Source organism: Nanorana parkeri, unplaced genomic scaffold (assembly GCF_000935625.1).
Source record: "Nanorana parkeri isolate BGI_ZX_2015 unplaced genomic scaffold, ASM93562v1 scaffold222, whole genome shotgun sequence".
Lineage (NCBI taxonomy): Eukaryota > Metazoa > Chordata > Amphibia > Anura > Dicroglossidae > Nanorana > Nanorana parkeri.
This window is the reverse complement of record NW_017306490.1, coordinates 302039-316986: the sequence shown is the minus strand read 5'-3', so window position 1 is coordinate 316986 and position 14948 is coordinate 302039. Positions and strand designations below refer to the sequence as shown.

At 39.1% G+C, this 14948-nt stretch overlaps 1 protein-coding gene across 1 annotated transcript in view; it reads left to right on the top strand.

Annotated features, from left to right (window-relative positions):
- The window catches only part of CHID1 (chitinase domain containing 1), a 319821-nt gene extending 311886 nt beyond the window's left edge, over window positions 1-7935 (top strand). The window contains exons 11-14 of the mRNA XM_018556039.1: window positions 3071-3151; window positions 5104-5146; window positions 6999-7345; window positions 7923-7935. Of these exons, the coding sequence (XP_018411541.1) occupies window positions 3071-3151; window positions 5104-5146; window positions 6999-7097 (223 nt within the window). The 3' untranslated portion in view covers window positions 7098-7345; window positions 7923-7935. The remainder of the gene's footprint in view (window positions 1-3070; window positions 3152-5103; window positions 5147-6998; window positions 7346-7922) is intronic.
- Window positions 7936-14948: the final 7013 nt, after the last annotated feature.

The window sequence follows — 14948 nt, the reverse complement described above, 5'->3', positions numbered from 1 at the left end:
TTTCATTCAGAATTGAAGTTATTTTCTTTTAATCGAGTGTATTATTTTTGTCTACTCTCCTAAATCTGTACTAACTTATGCAAGAAAAAGTATGTGAACCCCTTGAGATTAACTGGGTTTTCTGCAGTAACTTGCTTTGTATCTCTTTCCAACCTTATGCAGATCAAATACTCTTGATCGTATGTCTTCAAAGAGCTCCTTTTTTGCGAGGCATGGTTAACATCAATTGATTCTTCTCATGAACAGCAATCCTAAAATGTTTGAGTGTGTTTTATCAATCAAAGTAGCTCTAAACTACACCTCCAAACTCATTTCATTTATTGGACTCCAGGTGTGCAAGCTACTGGCTCCAATTAGCTTTTGTTGAAGTAATCAGCCTATGGGTTCACTTACTTTTTCCTCCAGCACTGTGACTGTTTCATGGGTTTGTTTACTGCAAACAAACAAACTGTCAATTCCAAGGGGTTCACATACTTTATCTTGCTGCTGTATTTCCTCTAACAATATTTACATTAAATTCCCCCACTTGAATTGAAAAAAAATATTTTTTATTTTTACAAATGGTGGCAAGTGCCCACTAGAGTGATCTCAACCTGCCCTGACTTTTTCAACAAAATCCAAAAACTTTATACAACCCACCTCCATTTTGGAACTATTCCATTTGGTGTAATGTTTACAATGCAGGGTTGCAGTGATGCTGGAGATCATACTGTATATGCAGATTGGATGTATTCCAAATTGTTGCCGAGTATATATGTGCATACCTTGACAATCAGTGCTACCTCAAATGCAATGGGGTTATAGCTGAATGCAGGGCCATCATCTACACTTTCTCTTAGAGTTCACACCATGTCCATTGAGTTAAGTTTTTCTGCACACCAATACACATGTATGGTGTAAACAGGGCACATAGGAAACCTCTATGATTAAGCCCTGGTAGTGAAACGCGTGAGGGGCATTGGAGTGGGAGAGATACTATGGTGGTGTATACCTAGTATTTTGAACTGTGCATGCAATTTACTACAATAAAGTTGGATTTTTATGGACCTCAGTTTCGTGCGGCTGATTGGAGAGATTGGGCACATAGGAAACCCACAGTTGGAAGAAGGAACCCTTTAAACTCAAAACAATTGGGGCAGTTCACTCAAGAAGAATAGGACAAACTGCCAGGCAGAAAGCACCTGATTGCAAATATTGCCACTAAAAGGTGGACTACGAAATGTTAAGCCAGTAATACGAATACTTATGTCCATGTCATTTTCAGTTATATAGATATATATATATGTATCTATATAACGGAAAATTGTATACTTACCTTCCGTAATTTTCCTTTCCTAGTGCATCGTTTGGCAGTACACCATGGGTTAAGATCCGCCCCTCTTAACCCGCAGTACACATGATAAATTTAGGCTCCTCCAAGCCACACTCATTCTAGTCAAGAGTCCGAGTCATGGCAGGGAGGGTAAGATTGGTGAGCTGCCAATCGATGCACCAGGAAAGGAAAATTACGGAAGGTAAGTATACAATTTTCTGTATTCCTGGGGCATCTTGTCAGCACACCGTGGGATTTAGTGATCACACAGGGAGGGCAATGCCAAAAAATTTATGAAAGGTTAGAGCAACCAGAAACAAGTATGCTCCTCCCAAAGTTAACAGTGGTAAGAAGTGTACTTACTGGAGCAGGTCAGATAACTGAAGGGTCCGCAGGGCGAAGGTAGTCCTCCATCAGCTGTAAGCTGGATCTTACCACGAGCAAGATTATCCCAAACTTTAAAGAAACACCGGCAATGCGCATGCGCAATGTGTCCGAGAAGCCAATGGACGCCATCTTGGAAATCCATGAAGCCAGTACGTAGAAGCGGATACTCACGTAGCCGAGTAGAGCCAGCTGCAGCCAATGAATCCCGATGGGCGGAGACCCCAGCACCGACCTGCCCCAATCAGAACAGGAAAAAAAAACGAGAGAGTTGTACGGGGCGCACAGCCCTAAGGAGAAAGGAATGGCTGAATATCGGCAAATGCAGAGCTTTACACCTGCAGCCTCGCGGTCGGACACCCTGGGTATGGAGTATTTAAAACCATGAGAGCAGGGTCTACAGCACAGGGGAGACTGATCCTGCCTGGGTGGCCACAGAGCGGCAGGTAAGGGTCCCAAGAAGGGTAAAAAAACAAAAAACAATGAACCCATTCAAAAAAAACTGGAAATACATTATCACGGTCCCATGGCGAGGACAGAAAAAAGAATGAGTGTGTCTTGGAGAAGCCTAAATTTATGACGTGTCCTGTGGGTTAAGAGGGGCGGATCTTAACCCATGGTGTGCTGCCAAGATGCCCCAGGAAATATATATATATATATATATATATATATGTACACACACACACACGAAAGGGCCTTATACCAGGCTGACACTATAGTTGGAAGGTTTATGTCAGAGTTTGTCAAAGGCATCATTTATTGCCAGTATTGTATACCATACTGTCATGAAACCGAACATGTAATTGGAATTAATTTTTAGACATCTAATGAGCAGGAATGATAGTCAAATCACATTAATTGGTAACATATATCATGGTCCCAGTGAGCTGAAGACAAATGCCTGTTGTGCATGATGACATGTTGTTTGGAAAAGAATGTCGATGCTCTTGCCACCTACATGTCAGAACTAAGAAAAAGCAAGAGCTGCCTAATATGGCTTCAAGCTGTAGGTCTGACAACGTAATCATAGAAACATGAATTGAATTTCAAGTAAAGTTCTGAATAAAGCTTTCTTCTGCTAGATAAAGCCATAGTTTAATAAGATGAAGGTACACATTATCAGCACACATGAATTCTTAGATTAATATTTAACTTTTGCAATCTTCATGTCAGAGGATGACATTTTCTGTAAAGATTAATGGCATTTTCTCTGGTTTTACTTTGCAATTTCCACTGAAGTTTGCAGCAGGGAGCTTTACAAAAGACAGCTTCTGGCTATTGAGCTGAGATTTCAGATTGTGTGTAGCATATACTGTAACATATATTATGCTCTAGCTGTGTTTAATGTAACCTTATGCCCGGTTTGATCTACAGGTACATTGAAATATTGAAGGAACATAAGCCCAAGCTACTGTGGGACCAGCACATTGCTGAGCATTACCTGGAATATAAAAAGTGAGTACACCACCTGACTGTTTGTACTTTTCAACATTCCAAGTATCAGGATAAATCTGACCTTTCCAGTAGGTGGTTAGGATCATATTCCAGTGATCTTTTCACATAACTTGTCATACACACAGGGAGATAAGATTTGGAACCTGGAATTGTGAAGGTTGAAATGGTATGTATTCAGCCAGATGTAGAGTATTATCGGCTTTTCATATGCAGCTAGGCACTCGCCTCAGGCGCAGCTGCGAGGGGGGCACAGCCTGCAGCTTCTGCTCGGATCCCCACTGCTCTCCCCTGTCTGTATTGGCAAGGGCAGCAGGAATCTGAGGAGAAATGGAGCACTGTAGCCCCGCGGGGGTAAGGAGGGAGTGCTGTCATTCAGAATGGTCAAGCAGTGAGGAGAGATAGCCACTTGGCCAGGATCTGACAGCTAGCCGCTCTCTCTCTCCTCACTGCTCGGCCATCCTGAAGTGACAGCACTTCTCCTTGGCCCCCCGCCAGCTTCGGCGCTCCTTCTCCTATGCAGGTCTGTGCGGGCCCGAGCGGGTCAGGATGGAGAGAGGAGAAAGGTTAATATGTGTAATATTTGTCGATCCTCTTTGGCAGAGCAAACACTGGAGTGACCAGCTGATCACTCCAATGTTTGTAAATAACTGGGGGCACATAATACTATGTGTCCCCAGTTATGAATGAACAGGAAGTGATTTAAATCACTTCCTGTTCATTCATGAGTTTCGCAATGGACAGTAGCACTTAGTACATAGGCTTCTATCCATTGATAACTGGATGATAGTAAATATTTTACTATCACCAGTTTGTTAATGAATGGGAAGCCTCTGTACTGAAGTGCTCTCCATTCATTTAGATGCTGCCGAAAAAGAGATTGAGGACTCTGTGTACTCAATTTATTTTTCTATTTCAAAAAGGAAATATCAGGGGTCTGTTTCGACCCCAGATATTTCCCCGAAGTTCCCCCCCAACAGTAAGAAAAAAATAAACCCCACACACATATATTATTAGACATGTGCAAAGACTAAAAATGTGTATTAGTTTCGTCAAAGGAAACAAATTTTTAGGCTATTTCAGATTCGGCCACAGGTGCGTTCTGCACGTGTGCCGCCATCCTGGAGGTGGGGTGCATTACGTCACATGATGCTGCGCATACATGGTGTCGGTGACGTCACATGTCTGTAGGGGGGGGGTCAAAACTATTTTCTATTCTTGCCTCGGACGCAAAAGGAGCTGCATTGCCAAGAGGAATTAGACACCTACCATATAGGAAGTCTAATTATATTTGTTTTAAGGTGGGAAAATGTGCAATTTTTAACCAATATAGCAGCAATACACATGACAATTTTAGGTACTTTCAACTAGCTTTCAGGTGCAAAAATAATGAACAGTTCAAGGCAACATACCAACAGTTTCAACAGCATGATACATTTGAAATGGTTTGTTACAGGTTGCATTGTTCAATTCAGTTTTTTGTTTTGCAAAGTAAAGCTCTTAATCTTTTTTCAAAAGAAAACATTTCCAAGTTTCAATACAAATTGGCCCTGAGATCTAAGGCTTCTACAAAGAGTTTTGCTTACCCAGGGCATTTGTTTTCCACCCCAGTGATGATAGAGCACCCTTAGCTGGCCCACTATGTCCTCTATTGTCTGAAAACCTGGTGTTCAGAGAATGCCAGAGCCCAACCATGCTTTTTGAAGGTCAGGGATTTCAAACTTTTCCAAACAGAGGGTCTAATGGTAGATATGCAAACCATGCAACCATAATTTTTGTAATATAAATTTACATTTAAATTTCAATTCCTCAACAAGGGGACTTTAGGCCCTGCTTGATTTGGCTGTAAGATATAATTTTATACATTTGTTTTTTGGTGTCTTTCAGCCGCTCTGCAATGGGGACATGTCTTTTGTCAATGCTTAACTTTATTTTTTTTTAAATCTATTTTGCAGGAATAAAGGAGGAAAACATGCAGTGTTTTACCCAACCCTGAAGGTAAGATTTAGCATGCATACAGAGTTTGGACCATCTAAACACTTCTTGATGGAGGTTGTTTAGCATTTGTTTTTGCAGCTGGATCAACAGTTAGATGATTTCCTGGTTATATAAGCCACTTTGAAGTTCATATATCATCAACAGGTAGCGTAGAGATTTGTTTTAATATTACTGAGGGAATGTCCATTTCATTCTCTCTGCTTTCTTTGGCTTTCTTCTTTTGTTGGACTTTGCATATAAGTTATTATTTACCCTTGATAATAATACTGTAGCATGGCTCTTGGTATAGTCAGCCACTGACATTTGTCTACACAGGGTACAATTTTTGGTAATCCTGCAGTAAACAACTGAATGCACAGAAGCAACTTTCCTACATGAAATCATTTTCTTTGCCTGGAAGATATTAAAGGCGATTTACTGAAGGGTTTGAGAATGGCCACACAATAAAATGTGTGACGATTCACTTCAATGATCTAATCATGTGAAAAGAAAATACCTGTTTACATATTTCATCTACACGATTGGACAATTCTCAAATGCTTTAGTAAATCCGCCTCACTGTCTTTTTTGCAGTTGTTTTCTTCCTTAACAAACAGGCTTATGGGAGTACAAAGGGAAATTTAACATATAAAGTAATACATGCCAACTGGATGTGTTTACTTAATGGAGATAAGGGAAAGATATTTTGTAGAAATGAGAAAATTCATGTTTTTCAAATTAATAATCCCGGTATTGTTAAATCACTGGATTCTTGTTCACCTATCCATACAAGAGACTCTGGGGTTGGTTTACTAAATGTGAATAGACTGTTCACTTTGCAAGGGAATTTACCTTTAGCTTAGTGAATGTGGTTCAAATTCACTTGGAGAAAATTCCCTTGCAAAGTGAACAGCCTACTTGCTTTTAGTAACTCAACCCCTACGCAATCCACCATCATTTCATGCTTTCTTGGGGAATGAAAACTACACAGGAGGTGTTACTAAACATCAGTGTCATTTAAATGCACTCTTTAAAGCAGGGGTAGCCAAACTCCGGCCCTCCAGCTGTGGTGAAACTACAAATCCCATGATGCATCTCTCTCCGGGAGTCATGTCTGTGGCTGTGAGAATCTTGCAATTCCTCATGGGTTTTGTAGTTCCATCACAGCTGGAGGGCCAGAGTTTGGCTAACCCTGCTTTAAAGAGTCATTCCACCCGTGAATTGTATTTTAGTTACAGTGATGATAGAATACAGTATAAGATATAGTTACCTATCCTGTCCCTGACCACCTCGGAGTTTTGGGTGTTCTTGCCCACCGTTGTGTGTTCCAAATCCTTCTATTGTCTTCTTGGTAATAATAAAATAAATGTAAATATATCCAACAGGTGCAGTGGGACTTCAAATGGCCACCACAGGTGTACAGACGTAGAAACTCATGAATAGATATTTTACCAATAAAGTCCCAGAGACATAAGACACAGGTGACTGTCAGGGGATTTAACCTTTTGGAATTTTTCAAAACTGAAATACCAGTTTTGAGTGGGCTGACCCTTTAAATACCCCAAACAGGTCATGTTTTTAGGAGATTGTGCTGCAGATTTCATTTGGTAACAGGATTAAATATTCCACAATTGTCCTCATCAATGTAAATCCTTGAATATGGCACTATTGGAGGTATCTAAAGATTCGAGTTAAGAAACACTGCAAACGTGAACTCAAAATAAGATCCACATTGAACATTATGCTGGCAAAGAGTACTGTGTAAAATAGCAGTTGTATTGGGAAATTATTTCATCACTAATCAGGTTTTATGTTTTGTATTTGTTTCTTTGTTACTAGAGATTATATTGACATGTGGTTTTATATTTACCAGTCAATACAGGTGCGGCTGGACCTTGCACAGGAGCTAGGAACTGGAATATCCATTTGGGAGCTGGGACAAGGCCTAGACTATTTCTATGACCTATTATGATAACGCTATGGATGGACTAAGGCCCACTTTAATAAAAGCAACATCTTCCAACAGACTTCTAAAGCAGTACTGGTCAGCAGGTAGCCACAGAAGATGGAAATGTATTAATTTAGCAATATATTGCTTTTTCAGTCCAGTTGCTCTAAGGGACCTCCAAGCATACAGCAGCATGGGATTTTGATTGTACTTTTACTTTTTTTTTTCACCCTATCCACTAAGATTTACTTTAGTTTCACTGAAATAATCTGGTAGGGGAGCGTTTTGCAATATATGATGAGATTGATTCATTTTTTTCCTAAATCATTTTAATGGTTGTTTCTTTGACTTTAACTGATTGGTTCATACCTGGGTAGTACTCATTCTTACACATGCAGCATGGCAGGGTTTTTATGTTAAAACTATATTGTAGCACATGCCAGCTGACCTTGGCATGCCAACCAGTTGCATATAAGAAGATGGGTAAGTTAATTTACTCTATGCCTTTGGCTTTATTCTCGAAACTGTGATCTATGAAGCGCCTTACTAGCCTTTTTGTAATCAGACACGGGGATAAAAAAATGAAATGGACAGTTGGAAAACCATTTTCAAAAATATTTTTCTTTTGATTGAATAATGCTGTAACTTTCATTTGAACATTGTAGATTTTTATATTCACATACAGGAGAAATGATTCAATTTTCAGAGAATGTGTGTATTTCATAAATCTGAACCATAAGTCAAACAATAAAAAAGGGGACAAGCCTGTGTTGATGTAATCATTAGTCAAAACTAATTTCAGTGTTGTCAATAATTTGAAACACTACAGTTACAAATCTATTTATAAAGGTTGAGTAAATGTGGGCACAATAAACTACTTATACATATAGAGATGACTGATGAAGGTGAATGTCAGCAAATGCACAAATGCTGATAAAGAAATCATGAAACTCTATGATGACCTCTTCACAGATTGACAGATATGCATCAATCTCCAACTGCATATATATAAAAAAATATTCTTGATAAGTCAGTAAATGAATGGTGAATCTGGCATTTCACCCATAAAGTATATCTAAACCCAAAAACCGAATGTAACGTATTGCTGCTTACCATTCCTTAGATGTGGTGGCTACAATAGTTTCAATTTTTAAAGCTTTTCACCTGTTGATCCTGCCAATAACACACTTACTGTTCTAGGGTGCCAATGCTCATTCATTGCACTGTATCTATGGAGGAGCAGCATTGCCATGCTTGTGTTTAATCACACTTAAAATAGACCCACAATTGTTATACATAAATATGCAAATGAAAGCTAATCTGTAAATCGATCCCTTGTGGATATCATGTTCTTGTTGTATAGACTTTACTGTACGTTGATTTGTCCAAAAGTTAGTGATCACAAATGGTGGCTTTCATCAAACCCATCTTACAAAGGTATTTAGCTTAATGACAATTTCCCAACATTTTTGGCACTTATAGAACATGGTTTACAGAATTCCAGGTGGAACTGTAGTCAAAATAATACCCCCTAGAACCCTGCACCCTCTACTCCCTTAAAGTCATGGAGGGTAGAAAGTGGCATGAAATGCTACTCCAGGATCCAGCTATGAATGGTCTGTTATGGTTATGTTACCATATCTAAGCAATTGGTGCAATTTCTGCTGAAAGTAGGATTAGAGTTGAGGCATAGATTTGCTAATCTCCCTTCCTCCTCGTAAGCAGAAGGTCATGTGACTAGCCACCATTGGATCTTAAAGTAATTGTCTCTGCAGCCAAAGTATTTCATGGCTTCTGCTACCTTTTATGACTTTATAGGAGCAATGGGTGCTGGTTAGCTTGGCTTCTCAATTTGTCTGTAAGTCCATTCACTTAGTGGCACTAATTATTAATCGCTAAATGAAGTGGAAAGACTCACATCTCCACAATGATAATAAAACCACTTGCTACAGAATTCATACTAAAACAAATGTGTGATACGTATGTTAGTGCTCTCCTCTGACTTGGAGGAAACATTTGCATGGACAATTGTAAAGGACACGCCATTTAGTAATACGCTGGATTGTAAAGAAGAAATGTTGCTTCTGAGGGAGGTAAAACAAGGGAAGAGATTGCCCCAATTTAACCATGCTTTTTTTTTGTTTTAACTCTTAATACCTGATCATTTCATTTCATGCACATAGAAGAAGCAAGTGAATAGTAACCACAATGAAGTAGGCTGTATTTGCTGCAAGCTCATACATTCATTGCACGTAATGTAATTTGTACAGGCCAGCCCAGTTAGGATTGATAGTTCACTTGGATCGTAATTCTCCCTGCCAGTGTCCTTGTAAGGCCGTCGTTTTCTTCGGCTGCTGAGCAATCATTTTCTACAGCCCTAATGCCTAAGGTGTTTAACCCATACAATGCCACTGTGGTCTTGCATAACAGTGTTTAATGAAGCAATGGTAAAAATGTTAAGTCAAGGTTATGACAGAACTGGCACGAATAGCATTACATTCTTCTAAAAACGCAGCTATGTGATACGAAGTGGTGAGTATCCTTTAGGCTCATGAACATCCATTACATTACAGCTGTCAAAAGTAAAGCGGAGAAGGCTACTAAAGCCCAGTGGAAACAGTTTTTAATTTCGACATGCTGCATATCTGCATACAGTATGTAATTGGAATGTAGTGTAGTGAAATGGGCCAACCATATATATATTTTTCCCTAAAATTAGCTTTTTTTTTAACTTATAATACTGGAGTTATGTTATATGGACATTTTATATAGAAATATGGTTGACTTATGGTATTCTGTTTGTAATAGACATTTACTTTACCTGGTATGCATGAGACATGGAAATAACATTGCCCTAATAATCCGTGTTCTACATTGTCTCTTCTTCACACTGCAGTATTTTTCTTTAAAAAAAAAAAATCATAACATTTGACGGTCCTAGTCTTGGTGGGAAGTCCCAATTTATTTCATTGTCGTGGTAGCCCAGCTTTTGTCAATAAAGTTTACTGCATCCATTTTGTCATTGGGATAAAGTTCCAATTTCAGCACGTGTTAATCATGGACAGCTCTCTCCCTCTCTCTATACACATATACATATCCACACTCAGCCAGACTCTCATCTTAGCATTCAGTGTGTATACAGCCAGTTTGAAGAGAAGATTCTGCTCTGTGTACAAACTGAAGGTTAGCAGGAATAATGAGGCCTGAAAGCATTGATCACAGTGCAGTGTGAGGAGTTTGTCAGATGAAATGCATCTCAAATGCAACTCACAAACGTTTAATACGCCTGTCAGCTCGCTGAATAAACACATCTTCTCCAGCCCAGAGGAATTCATACCTGCTATACAAGATGTTTAACTGCTTTTCCTCCACGTACACACTATAGTGCTTCAGAATCTGCCATTTTCTGCAGCGATTCTCTGGTGAGGTTGCACTCAGGCTAGGAATACCGTCATCTAGGAGTTAAGAATCAGGTATAATTCTGGATTTGGTTTGTATTCAGAAATATGCTGTCCAGATGGCTGAGCATCCTTTATTTTGTGAAGCCTAAATACCACAAAGCTTTGTCTTTGACAGCTTGTGCCCTATTTGTGGCATGCAGTCTAAAGACGCCAGCAGGCTCCATTGTTCAGCCACTCAAATCACAAAGTTTGAGAACAACTATTTTTTTTGTGCCTGCAGTCATTTACACCAGCATGGGGCTTATCTACACTGATTCACAATGCATGCACACATAGGTAGTACCTACACAGATAGGGGAATATAGGGGAATATATCAACTGCTCCAGATTCTGCCTGCTTCAGCTTTATCTAAGGCAACCAATAAGCTTCTCTCTTTAGTTTGTTTGACTAAGATTTGAAAATGAAGGCAGGAAGCTGATTGGTTGCCCTAAACTGGCCATACACCTATAGATTATCTGCAGATTTTCTATGGTCAGATGGAAAAAGCGCAACATATTCCTCCATCTACACTAATCTGTATGGATGGAGGAATCTCCCACTGGACCAAGCTTCAATATCTTGCTAATTAGCCCCACTGGCTCTCATACCTGAACTATCTGATTGGATGCAGGCATTGTTCAAGTATTTTGAGAGCCAGCGGGGCCGACTAGCAAGATACTGAAGCTTGGCGCAGTGGGAGATTCCTCCATCCACACAGTTTAGCGCAGATGGAGGAATTTGTTGCACTTTTTCCATCTGACCACAGAAAATCTGCAGATAATCTATAGGTGTATAGCAAGCTTTAGGCAACTGCTCCAGATTCTGTCTGCTCCAGTTTTGATAAATTCACCTCAATGTACTGTATATAAGTATCTCTTTTGTAGCTATGACAAAGAATTCTAAGTGTAATGTTTTCAAGGTCGGTATTAAACTATAGAAATAATGGACTGTGATACCTATGCATTATATGTGATTCCTGCTGTTGAGAGGATATTCTGCTGCAGATAAAAATTCCATAAATACAGCAAGCCTAAAGGCTGCAAGTTACAATTGAATAACTGCTCTTCATGTTAGATATGTTTGCGTGTAAGTGATGCCTCTTACAAGTATCCAGAGCATCTAGTCACTGGCATCTGGTTACTTAAGAAGATTTGACTAGTCAAATAACACAAATATTAAATATGTAATATATATTTATGGAATGATACGGTACTTTGCATTCCGTGCCTTCCCAATGCTACCTGGTATCATGCACACAACATCGCTCAGCCCCATGTTAGTTCCTAAATGACAAGTTGTTAAGAACTTAGAGGTTACAGATTGTAAATGATGCTGAAGTGTATTGTTTGACTTGACAACACAAACAGAGAAAAAGACAGGGATGTAGCAGAAACACTGCAGTATAGTAAAGAACAAATGTATTCTGCTATAAGGCTTCACACAGACTGTTGGTAGGATGTCCCTGTAGACTGTTGGGTTAATATGTGATAGTGTTTTGGCTTGAGGTGGCAATGTTCTAAAAAATACTATATATTGCAGTGCAGTACAGAGAAATAAATAGCTTTTGCTACCTGTACAGGCTTATGATTCATCCATCATGTCCTATTAGTAGTGTTGTATATGAAATGATGTTTCTGTGCACTCTGGGGGCCCTTAGAAAATATTTCTGTCCATACTAGCAAGCAAAATGTGGACATTCCCCTTTAGACAGAATTTTAAACAACCTGTAGACCTAATATATTGGTTTGCAATGAATACTATTTACAGGTCAATAATAACTTTCCCATTGCTTAAAATAATAAAGGTAAGCCTACCCATTATTCAGATGTCAGATCACAAAAAGGTAATTGGATTTAAAGTACATGATACAGAATCTCTTTATGGATTAATAACATTGGACTTCAAATTCTTTTCATGTGCTTTCTTTCCCCAGAAGGATGAGGATACATTCTAGAAACTTCTGAAAGCCCCCCTTCGTGCATAACTTGCCTTCAGTTGTGTTTCAGGCAAAGGGAGAGCAGTTCTTACATCAGGAATCATGTAAGATGTAACATTTGACTGTTATATAAATAGATAGCTTCTAAGAAGTGGTCCTTGCTCCTGGCACATTTGATTTGTAGGAAAGTCGCCCGTAGTAGGTAGACCAGGACAGGAGAAGGTTTTTGTACATTAGACGGTATGCAAACAGATTTATTTGGCAATTCTTGCAGATAAACCTGAGCTATCTATAATATGCCAATTCAGCTACATTTCCCTGAATCCACCTCTCTGGAGTCAGACCAACGGGCAATAAAGAGAGTTGATGTGCATAGCTTTCTTGGCATATTATATCCTGCATCTTACACCTCCTTTAATCCTTTCAGCTGCCGTCTTGCGTGTTTGGAATATTTTCTCTTCGTTTTAATGTAAGACATAAATCTCTATCTCTCTAAAGGGGCTTTAAGCAACTCACTAAAGACTAATACAAGTCAAGCAAAACTTTGTTTTCTCTAAAGAATGATAATATTATGTACATAATTGCTAATATGTAATTTAAGGTATATAAAACATTTTTTTTTTATCTACAGCCAGCAATAATTTCCTAAAATTGACAAAAAAAAAAATCTCATTGGGACCAGGACAAAGGGGCATTTTGTATACATCTGTGCACTTGTGTACAAAACATCCCCAGAAATCCTGCAGGTATTATTGGCTTACTGCTTTTCTACATAAAATGCTCACAGACCCTAAAGTCATTAAAATTGTATCTGTTTTGGTGACATTCTAAGTCCCTTGCACATGTTAACTATTGCAGAGGCTAGATTGATCAGGTGGTGATAATAAAAAGCATATCCTTCCGGCAGTTTGATAAAAGTGCAGTCAGTGTCACAGGTTCAGAAAAGAAAAAGCTAAAAATGTATACATTTGCTCAAAACAAAAAGGTGTCTTACTTTAAATCTGTGCTGGTACATAGGGTGAAGTAGATACTAAAGTTTCAGATTAATTCTGGTCACATACAGTATATTGCTATTTCCTGGTTTCATACTGCAGTTAAGTATCTGGTCTTGTAGTGCAAAGCAGCTACGTGGCTGTTCTTTTATGCTATATGACATCACATTGGAAATCATCCAACATTCTGATAGCCTATACTCAAGAACAATTGTACTTTCAGCACAAGTAAGATATTTATTAGGTGAACTTTCTTTCTGCTGCTTCTAGTGCATCTTGAGAGATTCTGCCACAGCTACTATATATTTTTTGTACATTCATTACCTCTCAGTCCTGGTTAAAACCTCTGTCTGGTTATTACATTCTCACTAGACTCCTGTTCTCAGACTTGTGCGATGAAGTACTTTATCTCCATTCTGTTCAGCTAATCTGTGCCTGTCCACTTTTTGCAATGCAAATCCCGACACTAACAACCAGTATCTGCTGTGTTTCAAAGTAGTATAATTCCTATGAAATACAGCCTCACACAGAGACTGGGCACATTTATACTGGACATATGTATAGAGGCCGGCAGTTATTCTAATAGCTTAGCATCCTCAACATCTAAAGCACATTAATACTGAGCCAGTACAAACAAACCAGTGCATATTCATAATGCATGAGTAGATAGGAACGTATATTGATTTACCCTGCATGCAAGTGCAGAGAACAGTACCAGTTCATGCTGCACGGAACCAACACTGATTCAGAAAGCTGGACTTCCTGCATACCTGCATGAAACCTACTGATGCCGACAGCCCTGGTATATATGTCCTACACTAAAACATAATGTGCTAAAGAGATACCAGAGGAGATCCACATTATACAAGACAACAGAAGCTAGGAAATACTTACTGCATGACAGTACAGTGAATAGCAATGTCTAAAAAAAAAAGGCACTTCTCAGATTGACTCTGCACTATTGCTTATATTCAGAGCACACATAAATCAAAAAATCCACCTGCTGCCAGTCTTCAGGCAAACGGAACAGTCCATGCTGCAGGTTTATTCCACTGGTTTAGCTATGATTCCTATAGCATAGCTGGTCAAAGCAAACCTGGGCACCTAAAGCTGAGCATACGATAAAAAAAAAAGTGTAACCTTCAGTCAAAATCACATGTCAAACTGATCTGTAAATTCAGATATATGGGCAGCCAAAAATAGATGCAGATGCAAGTATTTTTAGTGTAAAATATGGCCTTGGACTTGTCCGCTTCCCTTCCCATTGGGGAGGCTCAAGTAGAGACAGAGCCAAGTTCAACTTTTACTGGAAAAATGATTTGCATATAACTTCAGCTGCCTATATCACTAGATGTGCTAACCATTCCGACATGCAGTTTTCACAAAACGTAACCAGCTTATACATTGTTCATCTCATGCTCCATTCCAGTTGCCCAGGTTAGTGTCAGGTTTAGCCTAGGGCTATATAGCGATGAAATTTCTTTGCTACTGAGATTTAACTGCTTG